This window comes from Ostrinia furnacalis, unplaced genomic scaffold (assembly GCF_004193835.3).
Source record: "Ostrinia furnacalis isolate ACB-3 unplaced genomic scaffold, ASM419383v2 OfSCF0434, whole genome shotgun sequence".
In the NCBI taxonomy this organism is placed as follows: Eukaryota; Metazoa; Arthropoda; class Insecta; order Lepidoptera; family Crambidae; genus Ostrinia; species Ostrinia furnacalis.
In genome coordinates, this window is record NW_021130673.1 from 35,718 (window position 1) to 54,207 (window position 18,490).

Consider the following 18,490-nt stretch of genomic DNA (forward strand, 5'->3'; position numbering starts at 1 on the left):
AAATACCTAATTTTTAAGTGAGGATTATGAAAACAAAATTCATATTTATGTGTTATCATAGGGGTCACTTAAAAATTAGGGATTGATGGTGAAAACGAGCAATGATCTAAGGAAAAGGATGCTCTACTTAAGGGCCGAATGGAGCCGCGGCGCAAGGCTATAGCGTGATAGTAATTATGCGCTTCCCGCGAGGCAATTTGCGCGTGCGCAATTATAAAAAGGCGCGCGCCGCGCTGTCTGCGCGCGAGTCACGTGGTGTGACGTCATTAGGGCTGTCAACCTTTTTTAGAAAAAAAAAATAGAAATAGGAAAAGCTTTATTGACACAGTCTACACTAATATTTTAAAGAGGAAAGATTTTATTGTTACTTTGTAATGAATAGGCTCTGTAATTAAAATATCTAAGCAATTAGAGTCGTTTTTTAAACTAAATTTTAAATAAACCACTTGAAAAAATCGAACTGCCTAAGGCGGGAATTGAACCCACGGCCTATCGCTTGCCGGGCGACTGCTCTTCCAACTGAGCTACTTCGATCAACAATAGGCTCCTATCAAAACTATTGGGGCGATTTAAATATGACAACTTTTTATTGGAGGCGTGAAGTTCACCGGTTCAACTTTAATTAGTTTTGTCAAATATTTAAACAAAAAATGTTTATACTTTTTCCCTTTAATGGAGCCTTTAGGTGTCTCATACATATTAATACCAAGCGACCGTACGTACGCGTGGGCCCCGTTTTACCCAATTAGGGGTTGAATTTTACAAAATCCCGTCTCAGTGAGCACCTACCTTCTAAAAGGAACCCCCGTGTAAAATTTGAGACTCCTAGCACTTGTAGTTTCTGAGATTTCGTAATGAGTGAGTCAGTCAGTGACCTTTCGCTTTTAGAATAATTATAAATTATATTTTATTATCTTCTTGCTCTCCAGCGCAACAATTTAGTCTAGCCTAGAGGTGGGCGCCGATATACAATTGGCCGGCGGCGGCGCGCCGACTTTTTGACCTCGGCGGCGGCGGCGTCGGCGGCGTGACCTTGTTTGACCTTTGTTCATTGGGTATTTTTTTTAAATCTGCTTTTTTAGTATCTGTCGTCAAGACTAATCAGGTGATTTGCAGTTGGTTGGGGTTTGAGCCACTAGAGCAGTGGTTTATCCTAGTAAATTAGCTCTCTTGATCATAGATACTTTGATATTTGGATAGCGGGTTTGGCTGAGATCAGGTTCTCGTGTATTTCCTAAAGGCGAGCGTACCAATGTGCCGATAAAAGTACCCTTAACATGTATTTTTGAGCTCTTTGGAGGCACATAGTTAATGTTAGATTAGCTGACTGTTGGTGGAATATTATATTCAATTCTGTTTTATTTATATTTATGGTCTTTCTTTGTTATCCTACGGTCCAGGATGTTAATGTAGGTTGATTGCAGCAATGGGTCGAGGTCTAGATTGGCCGGAGGATACGTTTCACGTCTTAAATGATAATATGGTGAGACTTCAAGGCTTAATTACATGCGCCACTTGGTCAGCCAATCAGCTGACTTTGCAACAGTCTAGTCACTTTAAGATCACAGTTACATTAATTTGAGGAAGGCCGCAGCTTTCTGGTGTCTGGGCTACTTTACTAGTAGATGTTATAGAGTATCGGACCAAGTACAGAGTCCTGGGGTACTCCAGCTCTGCAGCTAAAAAGAGAAGATTTTGTCACCGAGTTTGATTTTAAACTGTCTGTCACTGAGATAAGAATCCATCAACAGGTAGTAGAAGTGTGCTAGAAGGTACTTTTTAATTTCATAGAGCAGTCTTTATGATAAACGCAGCTGAAGCCGCAGCGAAAGCAGACGTACGGGATTCTTTCTTTTCCAAACATTGTACTGATTATGGTTGGTATGGTTTCTGCCAAAATTTATGGTCGGGTATACTATATTACATGAGTCATACTTAGGCAAGGGAATAAACGAGCAAGAATGATCGTTTTCCATAATTTTAACAATACAAATATCAGATTAATTGAGCGATAAGAGAATTCGTTAGGCGACTTGCCAATCTTATGGATCACTAGCGGCCGCCCACGACTTCGTACGCGTGGATCCCGTTTTACCCCCTTCATCTATCTTACGCGGTTTAGATTTTTTCATACAAATGTTTTTTCCCGCTAACTCCCGTTCCCGTGGGAATTTTGCAATATCCTGTTGTAACTAAGCTTTAAGTTTACTAAAGTACCTGCATGCCGCGTTTAACTTAAGCGGTTTAGATTTTTCATACAAAAGGATTTTCCCGCTAACTCCCGTTCCCGTAGGAATTCCTAAGTATCCTATAACCTGCCCAGGAGTATGAAGAATGATTGTACTAAGTTTCGTTAAAATCCGTCGAGTAGTTTTTGTTTCTATAACTGTTAATATAGTTAGTATTGAGTTATTCAATCAATTTATTAGTATTACAACGGCATTAAGTTGCGAAAAAATTTAAATTACATTAACTCAGACAGTCAGGCATACCGCGCTGATGGCCTTAAACTCCAACTTAATCACCTCAAAGTTGGTAGAAAACTGCATGAGTCGACTGAAAACCCTAGGAGAACGTAACAGAGTAACGCTGAAATGGGTTCCAAGTCACGCGGGAATCGTGGCAATGAAAATACCGACGAACTAAGCGACGAGCGGAGGGAACACAATATGGTCCAGAACCCTTTTGTGGCATTCCCAAAAGTCTCGCTTGAATGACCCTGACTTACTTACCCTGGAGAACATCTATTTAAACAATTCCTTTAAGGCATGGTCAGACACGCCAGGATTAACTCATTCCAAAACTCTCATAAAAGCCTATGACCGAAAATGCTCTAAGCAAATCATAGGACTGAGTAGGATCAAAATGCGCATCTTAGTTAGAGCCCTCACTGGACACTGCAGCTTAAACAAGTACCTACTTGTCCGAATCAAGAACGCGCAGGACGTGCCAAGAGGCAGATGAAACGCCACCACACATTCTCACGGCTGCGGACCTTTGATGCGCAAGCGGAGCTTACACCTGGGCAAACACATCCTAAGCCCACAAGATGTAAAACATATCGCCCCCCAAAAGATACTGCAATTCCTAATGGATGTAGGACTCGGAGACGAACTGTAAGGAAAATAGCGGCGATCACAATAGATCGGTACCGGTCGTAGTGATACTAGGACTTTATTGAAGTAGAATAGCCGCTCAACTCAATAAAAAAAATAGTTCTTCTGCGTTCGAAACACAAATTAGTACAGTATAGGAGAGGAATAAATTGCAAATAGTTGGTACAGTATCAGAATCGGCGCGCCGACAGCTGGTCGTCGGCGGCGGCGGCGTGAAAAAATTCGCGGCGGCGGCGGCGCGCCGGCGTGGCGCCCACCTCTAGTCTAGCCTAGTTCGAAACTCCCGAGTTACCGACCCTCGAATAAGCCAGTCTGAAAGTGACACCTTTGAGCTATTGTCGCCTCAAAAGCTAGAAAATCATCAGGTCATTTAGTCTCCAATGCAGGAGCACGACGCTCTCTAATGAGGGTTTTCGCGATTAAAAAATCCGCCAGATGGCAATACGTAGACGCGAGGTCCAAATGCTGCATGATTGGTTATTTTTGACATGACATTGACAAATATGTCAAAATCCACCAATCACGCAGCAGTCAGACCCCACATCCACGTCCCGCCATCTAGCGGATCTTTCGTACGCGAAAACCCTCATTTACCAGAGGCAAATGGAAAGAAAGAAAGAAAGAAAAATATTTATTCGATGCAAGTAGGTACACAGCAAGATAATAACTAAAACTAGACAACAGAACGTCTACAAGCACCAAAATGGCATCAGCTCAGTATACGCCGTGACGGCAGAGAGCGCATCACGACCACTGGTATTCTGCGGATGCCAGTTGAGGTAAAGGGCGCAGCTCGCCCAGGAACAATCGGTTAACGTAACAAGTAATTAAATGGAGGATTCAGCCTACACTCCCCACGCTGGCCAGACGGGTTGGGTAACTGACCTTTAGACTAATTTAGAGGTATAATAGGCTAGTTTCCTAAAAAAAATTTTTTAGTCCGTCAATTTATAAAAAATATTGGACACGTATATTTTTAATTGTCAATCAAACAAATACTTACAAAGTTATAGTGCCTTGAAGTTCCGCGCGACGTCACTAAGTGCTGCACTTTTACGCACTTACTGAAGTCACGAGCCTTTTCTTTAGAACTTTGGCGCGCTTTATCTCTTTACATTTTCATTAGTTTTAAAAAGTGAAAAAGATTTTGATAAGCTAACTGACGGACTAATTAAAACTCTTGCTTTTTTACCCAGGAAACATCCCTATTTTAAAGTTTTTGTAAGGAGCGAAGGGGAAAAAGCCTGGAGTGAAATAATGTAGGGTGATCGCTATAGTAATTAGCCAATACATAGTTATTGGCCAACTTGCCTAAAATGAAAAGAAACAAGCCTAATGGAAGTTATTAAGACAGGAAAAAAGACAAATATTTTTTCTGAGCAATATCACAATATGCAGTCCAATGTAGTAAATTTTTGTCTCTTACTTATTAACAATCCAATATGCCAATAACTATGTATAGGCTAATTACTATTATAGCAATCACCTAATTAATTTCTTTTGAGATATTATGTTACTTAACTTCTGGCATGTCAGTCATCTTTCAAATAGTAAAAACTATGTTTATTTTCCCTAGATGGCGTTGCTTATCTATTGAACCGCGTAAATTAGTTATTTCGTCATATCAGTGGTTTAATTGGGAAATTGATAATTTTACAAACATTAACTATCTTTGATAACGTGGTACGAAAATCGCCTTTTTGTGACAAACCGTAATTGAGCAAAAATATTAAATTAAACAATATATTAAAGATTTTTTTTCTAAATTATAATTTAACCCTTTATAATTAAACCATTAGCAGACTGCAACTAAACGCCCTTGGAGCTCAGAACTTTCGAAGTTCAATAAAAACTGTGAGCACATTATTAGGTACTTTAACCAAAATCGAAAAAGTACCGAAGACAAAAAAAAAAATTAACCCTAAGCATAAGCACTCCGGTTTTCAGAATTCAGAACCTGTGTAAGTTTTTATGTAAGTGACCAAATAATTATTTATATTTTTTTGTAAAAAATATAGTAAACTATAGTGTTCCAATGCGATTACGCATGTTGTAATCGATAAAGTGCGCATGACCGATCGGTGATAACGATCGTAAAATTATATCACTATGTTTGATAGTGCTGATAACAGCGTTTGCTTTGCGTAAAAGCCGAAAAAGAACGCCTCTTCGAAGAAGTTCATGTGTTCGTGACGCCTATGATAAAATTAACTTAACCCACTGGCTTGTGTCCACCCACCAAGTTAGAACTAGTCTATACTATGATAAAAAGCGACGATAGCCGAACCGAACGGTAAAGGGGTCGAATTGTCCGACTGATCTGAGGAACACGGGTACGATCCCTCCCGCTCGACTATTGTGGTAATAAACCCTCGTAACATAAGCATATTTAGCTTACCACGAGTGGTTAGCGAGTCAAAAAACTTAAATATTTACTAGATAAGTCTAGTTCAGCTGCAACTCCTGTGTAGCCAGCCTACGGGACTATTCCCACCTCTCGTTCCCACCGCTGCAACTCCTGTGTAGCCAGGATCTACAGCTTGACCGCCAATAAATCCAACCAGTGAAGGCCAAATCAAACCTAGTCAGAAACCACGTCATTGGACCTGTCTTAAACTCAGTCCTCCATCAATATTATGCACTGTTTTGTCCTGTCCTTGGAAGTTACTTTCGCGTTTATAATATTAGAACGGATTTAAAAGATTAAGTTTTTAATCGTGTGTAATAAATAGTAGGGGATCCCATAATGACAAAGGTGTCCGAGTTTCTTCCGCCACTTCTTCTCAACACTAGCCCATATGTTGTCCCGAAGTGGTGGTAGGGCAAGCTATATTTGGGACGTGTATAAGTGCCCTGGAAAGGGCCTACGTACTGAATAAAATATTTGAATTTTAATTTAAGAGAGGTTAAATATTATGTGTTGTGGACGCCCTCTGTCTGCCCCATCTAGGGGACATAGGACCATAAGTCAAGTAAGTCAATATTATGTCATAATTTACCTATCACTACGTATGTACCAGGCTATCCTAGACTAGGCAACAATATAACTTATCAGCACGATATCGCCTGTTTTCGCACCGTATGATAAGTCGACGTAAACAGTTAACTTGTAGTTTAACAATAATTTGTAGTTTAATATGTACCTAACACATCATCCCATGTTGGCCAGCCGGGTTGGGGAGGCCTTGGACATTTTACACTGCGTCTCTAGTCCCAAACTAATCAAAGCTTGTACTATGGGCACTAGACAACCTGATGTGCGCATAATTTTTCTCTTAAGCTTCAACCACACCAACGCATGCAGATCGCCATCGGCGTTATCAAAGACCAATGACAGTTCGCGCGACCTATGACAGTTCACGCGACCTGTCATTGGTTGAACGCGCCGGCGATGGCGGGGGCGGGGGCACCCTTGCCACCTCCGTCTGACGGGAACGGTTTGGCGTTTCGGGCCATCCTCGCCGGCCCCCCACAAGTGGGGCGTGTAGGGTCCGCCGTATAGGCGGGCTGTCGCCGGTGGTGTCCTGGAAGTCTAAAGCACAAAGATACTCGCGACACCGCCACTCGGGCGATGACGGAACGCCGCGGAGGTTTTAGTGGGTATACCCCGCCCTTTTCAGGGCGCCGGGAGTCCCACACACCACCCTGTCCCCCGGCAGTGGTGACGGTGCGCAAAACATTTCCTCCGCGACAAAAAAAAATGATTACGACATCCACGGAAAGAGTGGTTCCATTCCACTCTTCCGGAACCACACGTACGTTATAAACCTTTTAATTTATTCGTTTACAATCAAAAGGTGATGCCAATAATCTCCACGTACCGTCAATAAACAAGTTTACACCGAAACGAGTGCCAAAACAGTTTTCAAAACATAGGAAAATACCGTTCCCGGTTCTAAATATAACTCCATCTTTGTGTGCTTTTAACGATGTTAGCGGGATTTTAGTCTTTGAAATTATGAGACTACGAGATCGAATCAGAAATGAGGAGATCCGTAAGCGAACTGAAGTAGCTGACATAGCCCGACGGATTAACAAGCTGAAGTGGCAATGGGCAGGCCACATAGTACGCAGAACTGACCGCCGATGGGGCAGCAAGGTTCTGGAATGGAAGCCCGTACTGGGTAACTCAGCGTGGGACGTACACCCACAAGGTGGACCGACGACATCATAAAGGTAACAGGGAAGCGCTGGACGCAGGCCGCTACCAATCGATCAACACGGAAACCATTGGGGGAGGCCTATGTTCAGCAGTGGACGTCCTACGGCTGAAATGATGATGATGAAATTATGAGGGAAAGCACGGTAGGACGACCCCCACTCTTCGTGGATGTCGTAAGAGGTGACTAAGGGACAAATATATGACTATCAAGCCTTTCAACCCATCTAGGTACTAGCGAAGAAGGCCAAATCCTCCATTTACCTATGTTCTAAGTCCGCCTGGCTAGCTACCACCATCTTATCTAAGTCTGTCGCCATAACAACAATGTTAACAGCATTATTGTGTTCCGGCAGTTAGAGGTAAGATAGCCAGTTCTTCCGTGGTTGAGGATTCCGGGTGAAGCTCGCTTCCACTTTCGGCCTGATCATCACTTTCTATCAGGTGATATGGAATGCCAAGAGCTTCGTTCGCGTATCGTATAGTCAAAGTAGCCAAAAAGTTCGCAACACGTCTGTTACAATTGGAAGAATGTTGTGTTCTGTACCGTAAATTCGCGAGCGAAGCCACAGGCATAAGCTAGCAATTGATGATAATGACACGATGAATGAGTTATCTTGTCTTAACTGAAGCCTTTCAAACAAGGAAGTATAATTCACAATTGGTTATAGCAACCTTGGTGGAACGATAGCAAATATGAACGTTGCAAATTCGAACTTATTGTCTTGGGTTAAGATCTATCTATGCGGCGAAAGATCTGACAAAGATAAATAATACAATTGAAGAAAAGCAGTAGTATTACTACTAACTTTTTGCCTTTTTGAGAAGATTAGTGATTTTGGGAAAAAGGTTGACCGACGACCTCATAAATGTAGCAGGAAGGCGCTGAATGCAGACCGCACCAAGCGGGCAATATGTAAATCATTGAGGAAGGCCTATGTTCAGCAGTGGACGTCCTGTGGCTGTGAAATTAGTGAAAATTACTCAAAAACCCGATCCGTCCCTAAAGTTTGTCCCGGGGGAAAGTTAAACTGTCATTGGACCCGCAACGAAATTAATCAGAAGAGCATCATAGGAGTTCGAAGAACGTAAAGTACAGATTGGTTAGTTTTTTTTTGTCGCAGAGGAAATGCTTTGCGCACCGTCACCACTGCCGGGGGACAGGGTGGTGTGTGGGACTCCCGGCGCCCTGAGAAGGGGGCTGCTCCGTCCTGAATAGGACGGGATATACCCACTAAAACCTCCGCGGCGTTCCGTGATCGCCCGAGAAGGGGTGTCGCTACCCATCCTTATCGCTTGCGCGTAATTATATTGCTGTCGCGACTGTGCGATGGGCGCCCTCAGTGAGTGTGCGAGCGCGACCGGGCTTTAGTAAGCCTACTGCATCCAACTCCACTGGGTTTCTTATCAGTCGTGTTATCAGTGTTTATTTATTTACAGTCTGCCGTAGACGTGCTAGCTAAATTTTCCCTATACCTCGGCCTAGTAATAAATCTATAGATACCTATTATTATCAATCTATACTTAATATTATAAAGCTGAAGAGTTTGTTTGAACACGCTAATCAGGAAATACTGGACAGATTTCAAAAATTCTTTTTGTGTTGGATATCCCATTATCAATCCGCCAGCGCTACGTTTCAGTCAAATGACGTCCACTGCTGAACATAGGCCTCCACCAATGACTTTCACATCGCACGGTACCAACGGTAACTACCTGCTAAAGGTAGCAGAAAGGAACTGGAATACTGGATGCAGGCCGCTACCAACCAGGGGAGTTAGAAGGCGGTTATACGACCGTTCGCTTCTTCCTCCCCTTGGTGGTAGCCAGCAGGTTGGAGACGCGGGGGCACCTCCTCCACCGCCATCAGACGGGATTGGCCTCGTGTTCCCGGCTAATCCTGTCGGCCCCCCATTAAGTGGGGGCGTGTTGGGTCCCGCCGTGTAGGGCGGACGTCCGCGGAAGGCGCCTTTTCTAGTACCCAAGGCGCGACCACTATGCGGCAGAGGGAACACCCCAGGTTTTTAGTGGTTTCGAGCCCCACATAACCGTCCCCCGGCGGTAGGTATGGATAGGCCATTTTCCTGGGCTAAAAAAAAGGCCGCTACCAACCGTGCGATTAATTTATCAAACGAAATTAATTATCACCGCAGTCAGTCACAATCAACAAAGCAAATAAACAAAGGCATTCCGATATTCTCACAGTACGAGGAAACGAGCTTGACATCTTGCCAGATGCTGCGATTGTAATGGTTGTAATGATGCAACGCTTTGTGCCTTGTTGCTCTGCACTTAGAACGATTAAAGGATATCATTGTGAACAATGTTTATATTATATTTATGTAGAACCACTACATCTAGGGTACAGTTAGTGTCAATTATAGTTTGACACCCAAAGTAGCCAATAAGTTCACAAATGTCTCTGTTAGAATTGTAATAAGGTTGGGTGTCAACTTTTTGGCCACTTTGGGTGCCCATAAACTATTTAGCGTTGACTGTATAAGTATGTTTGTTAATAAACTATGCCTGTTTGTTACGTTTTCATGAATGTTGTTGAGAGATATAGATTTTAAATCTTAGTGTGTTTTTATAGCATAATTATGCTGCATAATGTCGATTGCATATTGGAGAAAGAAGGCTATATTTTATGGGAAAAATAGAAAAAAAGAAGCCTTAATGGGGAAAACGAATATTTTTTCTGATGAAAGATGGAATTTTAACATGCAGAAATCAACATAGGAGTAGATTGATTGTGGTAGACTTTCCCTGGGTTGCATAATAATCTTATTTACTGTTAAAATCCATACAAAAACACCGGTTAAAGTTATAGTTACGGTTATAGTGGTGTGCGACTTAGGCTTAAGAAACTAATGACCAAGATAGACAGACCAAGCCGCAGACAGAAGGTAGTATATTGTATAATTTTCGATGATCTCATAATGTTTAATAGTCTTACAGTTTGTTTACATTATTTCTTATCTATTTTTTTACATGTAGTAGGTCTGCTATTACAAATAACAGTTCAAAGTACCTAAAACTTAATATTGTATAATGCCTAAAATGTCAAATGGATGGTAATTTATTATGATACACTGGCTGGACCACAAAAGAAAAGGGTTCCTTAAAATATCTTATAAATCTTTAAAAAAGCCTGTACTAGCTTTATTAATTAATAAAACTCATTTATTTCTGCAAATAGGCTTTAAAAAAGCACTTTTATTGGTCCCAGTATTAACCCTACCACTGCTTCAGGACAATAAATGGACCAGTGCTGAGAAGAAGCAGCGCAAGAAACTCAGTCACTATTGTCAGCCTCTTTTTCAAAGGTTTACCAGCTTTAAAATATACATTTAATGAGAAAACAATTTCATTCTACTACAATTAATTAGGTATCAATCAAGTAGTAGATGAGAGGGAGAGGATATTATTAAAACATTTTTTATTCATAAATTCCTAACCTATTTAACCTTCATAGATTGGACTGAAACCAATAACTATGAAAGAGAGATTTTTACTCTGAAAGAAATATTAATTAATTTATTTTTAGGTACATACAACTAAGTCAATGGTCGAATCAGGAGGCTGTGTGGAAAAAAAACCAAAAAACTATGTTAAAATTTAAAAAAATGATTACCATAAGAACATGAGTCTGCCCATTATTGGGACAAGACTGACATGCCTGTATTGTACAGTGTATGATTGTTAGGCTAAGTTGCACCACCAAACTTTGACCGTAATGATGACGGGTGATTATTGTATGGAGTTTGACAGATTTTTGACGTTTGTCAAAGTTAAATTAAGACGGTGCAACCCAGCTTTAGTGCGTTAAAAAATCTTAGAGTATTGGCATAGGTATTGGTGCGGGGGTTTAAACTTTTACGAAGTTTTAAGTTAAAGTTATGTTAAAGTTGATTTTAGGCGATCTAGTCAAAATAAACTTAGGTTTGTTTTTATTTTATTTTAGCTCGTAAGTATAAATAATAACAGGATAACCGTTAAATTGAGGATAAATATTAAATTATGTAATTAATATTATTTTTGTATTGAATTCTGTTTATCACCTACTGTTAAATGTTTTGAATTTAAATATTTTGCTCTTTAATATAATTGGTATTAATTTATTGATATAGGTACGCAGTGCCTACATTGTTATAATTATTTTATGTAATTTTGTAGTAAAAAATATGTGATTTTCAACAATATTGAAAATTTAATAACCTGTTGTTGATTATCGGTTGTGTAATACTGGAGCCTTAAAAATATGATGTGCATAATCAATAAATTTGTTTTTAATTGTAGAAATCACACAGGATTATAGAAGACCTTCGTTTTTTAATTGATCTTTACTATGATAGACTGTTGTATTGCTATATGTTGGTTAGAATTTATCAGGTTAGAGGTACACTTACCATTCTGCCAAGGATTGGCCGGCTCGAAGTACTGGGTCACTAGCTGATCTTCATCAGGGAAGGACACATTTCGAGATTTTTTCTTCTTTTTGTCAGATTCATTTTCACTACTATCCCCTACTAATTCAGGGGCACTGTCAACAAAAACCTGGATAGCACTCGTATTAGGACATGTATTATTATCAGGATCGGTAGACATATCTATCGCGTAAACTGATGTCACATATTAATACCACAGGCGAACACATTAGCGAGAAAACTCACAGAAAAAAATCACTTTTCAAAATACACCAAGAATGACACAACACTCGCGTAACGTTATCTCACTCAGTATTAGTAGCAAGGCAATCGCGTTACAGCGCCGGCCATTGCATGTTTTTCTCGGGGTTCGTCGATTTTTCACTATTTTTATTGTTCGTCCCAAAACCAAAACATTCCGCACCTTTCATACACCGTTTGCCGCCATATTGGATCGGACGAGACAAAAGGAAAGTCTTTCATTAATGACACTAGAGGTCGCTAGTAGAATTCAATGTTGCCAGATGCAAAAAAACCTGTAGCGACGTCTACACATTAGAAAGGGACTAAGAAGTTTAAGAAATGAATAATAGATGGCGTTAAACGCAATGCTTTTATTTGTAGTAAGTCTTCTACCAACCGCTAGATGGCACTTATAGAAACTACGCTATCGCCATCTATCGGCAAGTAGACGTACTTAGTAGTACATAATAATTTAACTAGATGGCGCAAAAACTATATTCATTAATTATTATCCTATAAAAAATTAAAAAGGGCACGTAATAGTTACTTTTTTCTTCCTAACAATCATATTGTTCGAATACTACTCATAGAAGTATAGCACATAACGCACAACTAACTCTTAATCATAGTATCTTTATTGCTTCATGTGGTACAAACAAGGTATTAAAAATAAAATAGTCCCAGAACATGAGCCCTGTGAGGGCATTGCAACAGTTTGGGTCTCATTTACAGGCAAAGTTAGTACCTATCTAGCATGCTGTTTATGCATGTTATAACTTTGTAATGTTGTCAAGAATATGTACCACCTCTGTTTCAACCGACTTCAAAAAAGGAGGAGGTTCTCAATTCGACCCGTATGTTTTTTTTTTTCTATGTTTGTTACGCGATAACTCCGCTAATTGAGAATGTTACTAGGTATGCAAAATCACTTGAAACCTATGTTACAGTTAAGCTTTTACATTTACAAATACATTAGTTTTTATTTAATTCAAAAATACCCACTAGTTATGATTTTATAGGCATTCAAAGTTCGCTTAAATATTGAGTCCCGCCGACGGTCACGTGACCCCGTGTGACGTACATTCACAGCGTCCGCTCACTAGAAAACGGATATAAACATACTTAAATATATTTTTTTTTGTAAATACAAACTTATTACACATATTAACACCCAGACCCATCACAAAAATTAAAATTGAACCAAACCCAAACTTGATGCGATTGTGTCGTTTTATTGCGAATTACCTTCCAACTCCATCATTAGACCCCGATTACTATATAGAATTAAAATACTCATCAATACAAAACGAACGAGCCCAAACTCGATGCATTTACGTCGTTTTATCATAGAGTTCCTATGGCCACCTTCCAGCTCCATCATCAGATCAGCTCCATGTTATCATAATATTGCATGGTCATCCAAATCACATGTGTTTGCGAAATTTCAGCTTAATCGGTTGCCTGGAAGTGGGTCTTAATTCAGCTTGCAAGATTCCACCCATACAAATATGAGCCAGTCACTGTAATATGACGTCACGCGCATAAAATGGCGGGCCGGCCGCCGCCCGCACTTTTAAAATTCAATATCTTGGAAACTAATTGACGTATCGAAATAATTCTTTCACGTGTATTTTTTATTTTTAACAGAGAATACAGAAAGCTAAAAAACAAAATTAGTGAACATTCTTCATTATGAACCGATTTGAGAATACCTCAAGGGTGGTCCCATTTAAATTTAATAATAGAAAAAACAACCCCCAAGGGTGGAAAATTGGGGATGAACTTTTTTATGCGCAATATCTCCGCCGATTATAAATCAATTTGAACGATTATTTTTTTGTTGAATAGGTATTATCAAAAGGGTGATTTCATGCGAATTTGAAGAAAATATTTCACCCCCAAGGGTGGAAAATTGGGGATGAACTTTTTTATACGCAATATTTTTAATTTTTAGTTTTTTTTTGTGTTCACGCATTTGAAGTCGGTTTTATTTTTTTTAAAAGTTAATTATTATATATAAACGTTTTATTTATTATTTTTATTAATAACTCTAGATTTATAGTCTTTGTGGGTAGGTACACTCATTAATAAAGTACTATGGTCTTACCCACGTCTACAGTTTCCTGTCCAGTAAGTGCCTATTCTCACTCAAATTTAATTTTCATCAATATTCATTTTAATACCCCTACTCTTCCCGTGGATATCGTTGGGTGCTGGCTAGAAGGACAAAAAGCTGACAATATGCTTGTCAGCGTGGGTGGAGTTAGTTATAGGCCAATTCCTTGTTACCCTCTGGTAAATAATTCTATCTTTAAGTAAACCGGATAAGTAAAAATGTGTAATTAACTTTGGAGTGTTTGGAATCATCATCATCATGATCATTTCAGCCATAGGACGTCCACTGCTGAACATAGGCCTCGCCCAAATAATTTCTACAATGGCCGGTTGGTAGCGGCCTGCATCCAGCATTAAGAGGTCGTTGCACATCGTTCATCTTGTGAGTGGATGTCCTACGTATTTGGAATACAGTTTTGTAACCTTCCTATTTCTTTATCATACAGTTATTGTTTTCTGTGGCCACTGTTCTATTTTCGCCAAAATACATATAGATATTATGTTAATTTCCTAAGTGAATCGAAACCTACCAATTTTCAATCTAAGCATTTGATTGCAATGAAATCACACCTTATGTTAAGTGGGATGCTGTCTAGGATGGTACATAATCGTAAAGAATACTAAGAAAGAAAACCACATAATTTAGGTAACTAAAATTATTTATTAAAACTCAACATCACATTATATTCAATCTATACACAATTTTGTTCTTAACTCTAACAATGTATATCTAACGATACATACATATAATATTGTATACTTGTATAACATTTGTCATGAAACTTATCCATGGCAATATTTAAACTCTTCTAATGGACTACACATAATATTAGCTGGCACTTTCAAGCTTAACGTACATAATTAAACAAGCAACAATATGCCCTGAAAACTTCTGAAGACACTTGCCATCCCAAGAAATATTGGCCAGACAAAATAAAAACTTACCAAAACAATGACTTCTCAATACAATTCTGAATCTTATAGTACAAAACATTAAAATATAATGGAGAAATTCATCATTTATAATTATAGGAAGTAATTTAGGCCACCATACAAAAACTTAATAACTTCATCACATTATAAAGGTTAAAAATATTACATTTATTCATTATAAATTTTTTAAAACGTCCAATGTTAAAATATTTTCAAGAATTATTTTTTGATTATCAACGACATATAAAACAATATTATACATATAAAAGAGTACTAAATTATCATAGCAGTCACATCTAAATATAATTTTATCAAAATATCATGTTATCTATACAGTGTGAGTCACGTTAAAGTGTACATATGAAAATAGATGAAACTAGACCTGTTTTTATCGACAAAAAAGAGGTCAAAAATTTTTTGAGATTTTTTTTTAATTTTTTATAGAATTTTTTTTCTTCCAATTACTTATTGTAAAGAAAACGTAATAACTTTTAAACTAAGCGGTATATCCTGATAAAATAAAAACAGTAATAATGCTAAATAACAGGCGATACTAAAAAAATACGTAAAACACACAAAAAGGCCAACAAATAATAAAAAATGATACTTTTTGAAAAAAATCTCCTAAAAAATTCGTGTATTTTTGGTTATTTGATAAATTTCTACNTAAAAACCACCAGTTATGGGGGCATTTTTTGGTGAAATTTATCAAATAACCAAAAAAACACGAATATTTAAGCAGATTTTTTTCAAAAAGTATCGTTTTTTATTATTTGTTGGCCTTATTTGTATATTTTATGTATTTTTTTAGTATTTCCTGTTATTTAGCATTATTACTGTTTTTATTTTATCAGGATATACCGCTTAGTTTAAAAGTTAGTACGTTTTCTTTACAATAAGTAATTGGAAGAAAAAAAATTATATAAAATTTTTTAAAAAAATCTCAAAAATTTTTTGACCTCTTTTTTGTCGATAAGAACAGGTCTAGTTTCATCTATTTTCATATGTACACTTTAACGTGACTCACACTGTATATATAAAAGAAAGTCGTGTTAGTTACTCCACTTATAACTCAAGAACGGCTGAACCGATTTAGCTGAAAATTGTCAGGGAGGTAGTTTAGAGCCAGGAGAAGGACATAGGATACTTTTTATCCCGTTCGAAATAAAAAAAAGTCTGCTTATTTATTGCAATTAAGGCGGAACAAAGTTCGCCGGGTCAGCTAGTTTTATCATAAAATATCATTTTTAACACACTCACATTTCAAGATGAGCCGTAGTAAGAACAAACAATTATCATCATCATCATCACAGTCCTTATCATCATCTAAGGACTCTTTAAATAAACTGTTATATTACTACTGAACATAGGCCTCTCCCAATGACTTCCACATATCGCCCGGTTGGTAGCGGCCTGCATCCAGCGCCTTCCTGCTACGTTTACAAACAATTATATTTTAAAGTAATCTGGAAGGCATGAAAGGAAATACTATGGTGTATTTTTCAAGTAAAATATGAGAAGATATATCAACCATCTTGAATGAGCTTACGGAACCCTCATTACGCGGTTCTGACTCAAAATTGGCCTTTTTTAGAAATTATCATTGGAAATGTAGATTAATGATTATAATAATGAAGGCTATCGTATTTGCGTACCTTGAAAGGAGTGTTAGAAATAAGAAAATAATAAAATCCCAAAAAGCGATAGTTCACTTCAGCACCACCTGCTTCAGACGCAGTGGTCCCGGGTTCGATTCCCAGTGGGGGCAGATTTTTCTGTTCGGTTTGGTTGGTGGTAGGGCTTGTTCTAAGTCCACCTGGCTAGCTACCACCATCTTACCTAAGTCTGTCGCCATAACAGCAATGTTAAAAGCATTGTTGTGTTCCGGCAGTTAGAGGTAAGATAGCCAGTTCCTCCGTGGTTGAGGATTCTGGGTGCAGCTCGCTTCCACCTTCGGCCTGATCATCACTTAACATCAGGTGAGTTACAGGCTAAGAGCTTCCTCGTTGTGGATAAAAAAGAAAACCCTTACGTTGACAGTGGCGCCATCTGGCTAACAAATACGGTAGCCCTCATTGGACGTTCATTCTTCGACATTTTTGGCCGTCATATATTAGCACACTTAAGGACGTAGGACACTTAACAACCGGGAAACGTAATCAGTATTCTTTGTATGAAACTCCATACTGCAACGCACACTTATCCGCACCGTAACGTAAACGCCTCGCCTCGCGGTTGACAGCTCGCGAAAAGCGATACGGTGTTGATCCCTTTCTAAGTTGATAAGTCTGCTATGACCTTTATTCTATAACGCTACAACCAAACTCAATAATACAAGTATCAACAAAATTCAACATTCATCCCCTTCTAAAAATATATTTCAAACTCCCTTAACTAAATTTAGTTGTGAATATATCGAGAATTCAAGATTATCATTCGAAAGTGTCCAGGCGAATTAATGTTACTGCAGGGTGTCCCGTAAAGAGCGTACAAAACTTATGATAGATAGACTAATGGATGATCATCTATCTATACGAAAAAAATCCTTTAGTAAAAATATCCCCATTTCAAAGATATGATTTTTTTCATGTCATTTTAAATCCTCTATTTTATGCCTATCTCTTGTTGCTTTGTTTATAAATGGGATAGTATTTTCAAGATGTATAAAAAGAAGAATAAGAGAAATATCTGCTCATTTGTACACACAGCAACAAGAGAAAAGACTCAAAATTGAGGTTTTAAATAACATGAAAAGAAAACGAAGCTGAAAATCGTGATAATTTTCATTTTTTTTTTGTGTTGGCCATCCATTCGTCAATCTCCTTAAGTTTGGCACGCTCTTTACGGGACACCCTGTATAAGTATAATCATTAAACTAAGCATGGTAAAACTTCATATTACATTCAATCATTAATAAAAAGCTAACATAATAACTTTCTTAAGTTGTGATTGGGAATTATTGGTTAATGGTTTCAGCAAGTGATCTCTTACAGCTTTTTACCGATGTTTTTTGTAGAAAATATAGCTTTTGGCACTTTGGAAATCAGAATAATACGGATTTCTTACTCAAAAAAGACCAAAAAAGATTTTGCGTTCAGTCAGAAAAAAGGGCAAAAATAGCATAGCACCACTTCTATATTTTTATAGACGAATGAAGTATTAATATTTAATAGGTACCTCTTCTAAAATTTATGTTTCACAATAATAATTTTATGATTTTTTAAATTCTCAAAGAGCGTAGGGTGCGGTATAAAGAATTTGTGTTTTGTTCTTTCATGTTAAAATTCTTTGTTAAACAGGTCAATACTTCCCATGTCAATGTGTTAATATAAATGAACAACAACGAACTGTCCCACCCGTGACATAGACAGGGGGCGCCACCGTCAATACCGGTTCGCTGGTTCCGATTTTTGACATGTTGGAAACTATAAGATAAGTATAGTTGAACGATGGTGGCGCCCCCCTGTCAATGAGTTTGGTGGGACAGTTCAGTGTAG

General features: G+C 38.3%; 1 protein-coding gene across 1 annotated transcript in view; it reads right to left on the bottom strand.

Annotated features, from left to right (window-relative positions):
* LOC114364704 (protein phosphatase 1 regulatory subunit 37) overlaps positions 1 to 12,156 on the bottom strand; it is a 42,894-nt gene extending 30,738 nt beyond the window's left edge. Inside the window, exon 1 of the mRNA XM_028320963.1 lies at positions 11,685 to 12,156. Within this exon, the coding sequence (XP_028176764.1) occupies positions 11,685 to 11,883 (199 nt within the window). The 5' untranslated portion in view covers positions 11,884 to 12,156. The remainder of the gene's footprint in view (positions 1 to 11,684) is intronic.
* Between the last annotated feature and the right edge of the window lie 6,334 nt (positions 12,157 to 18,490).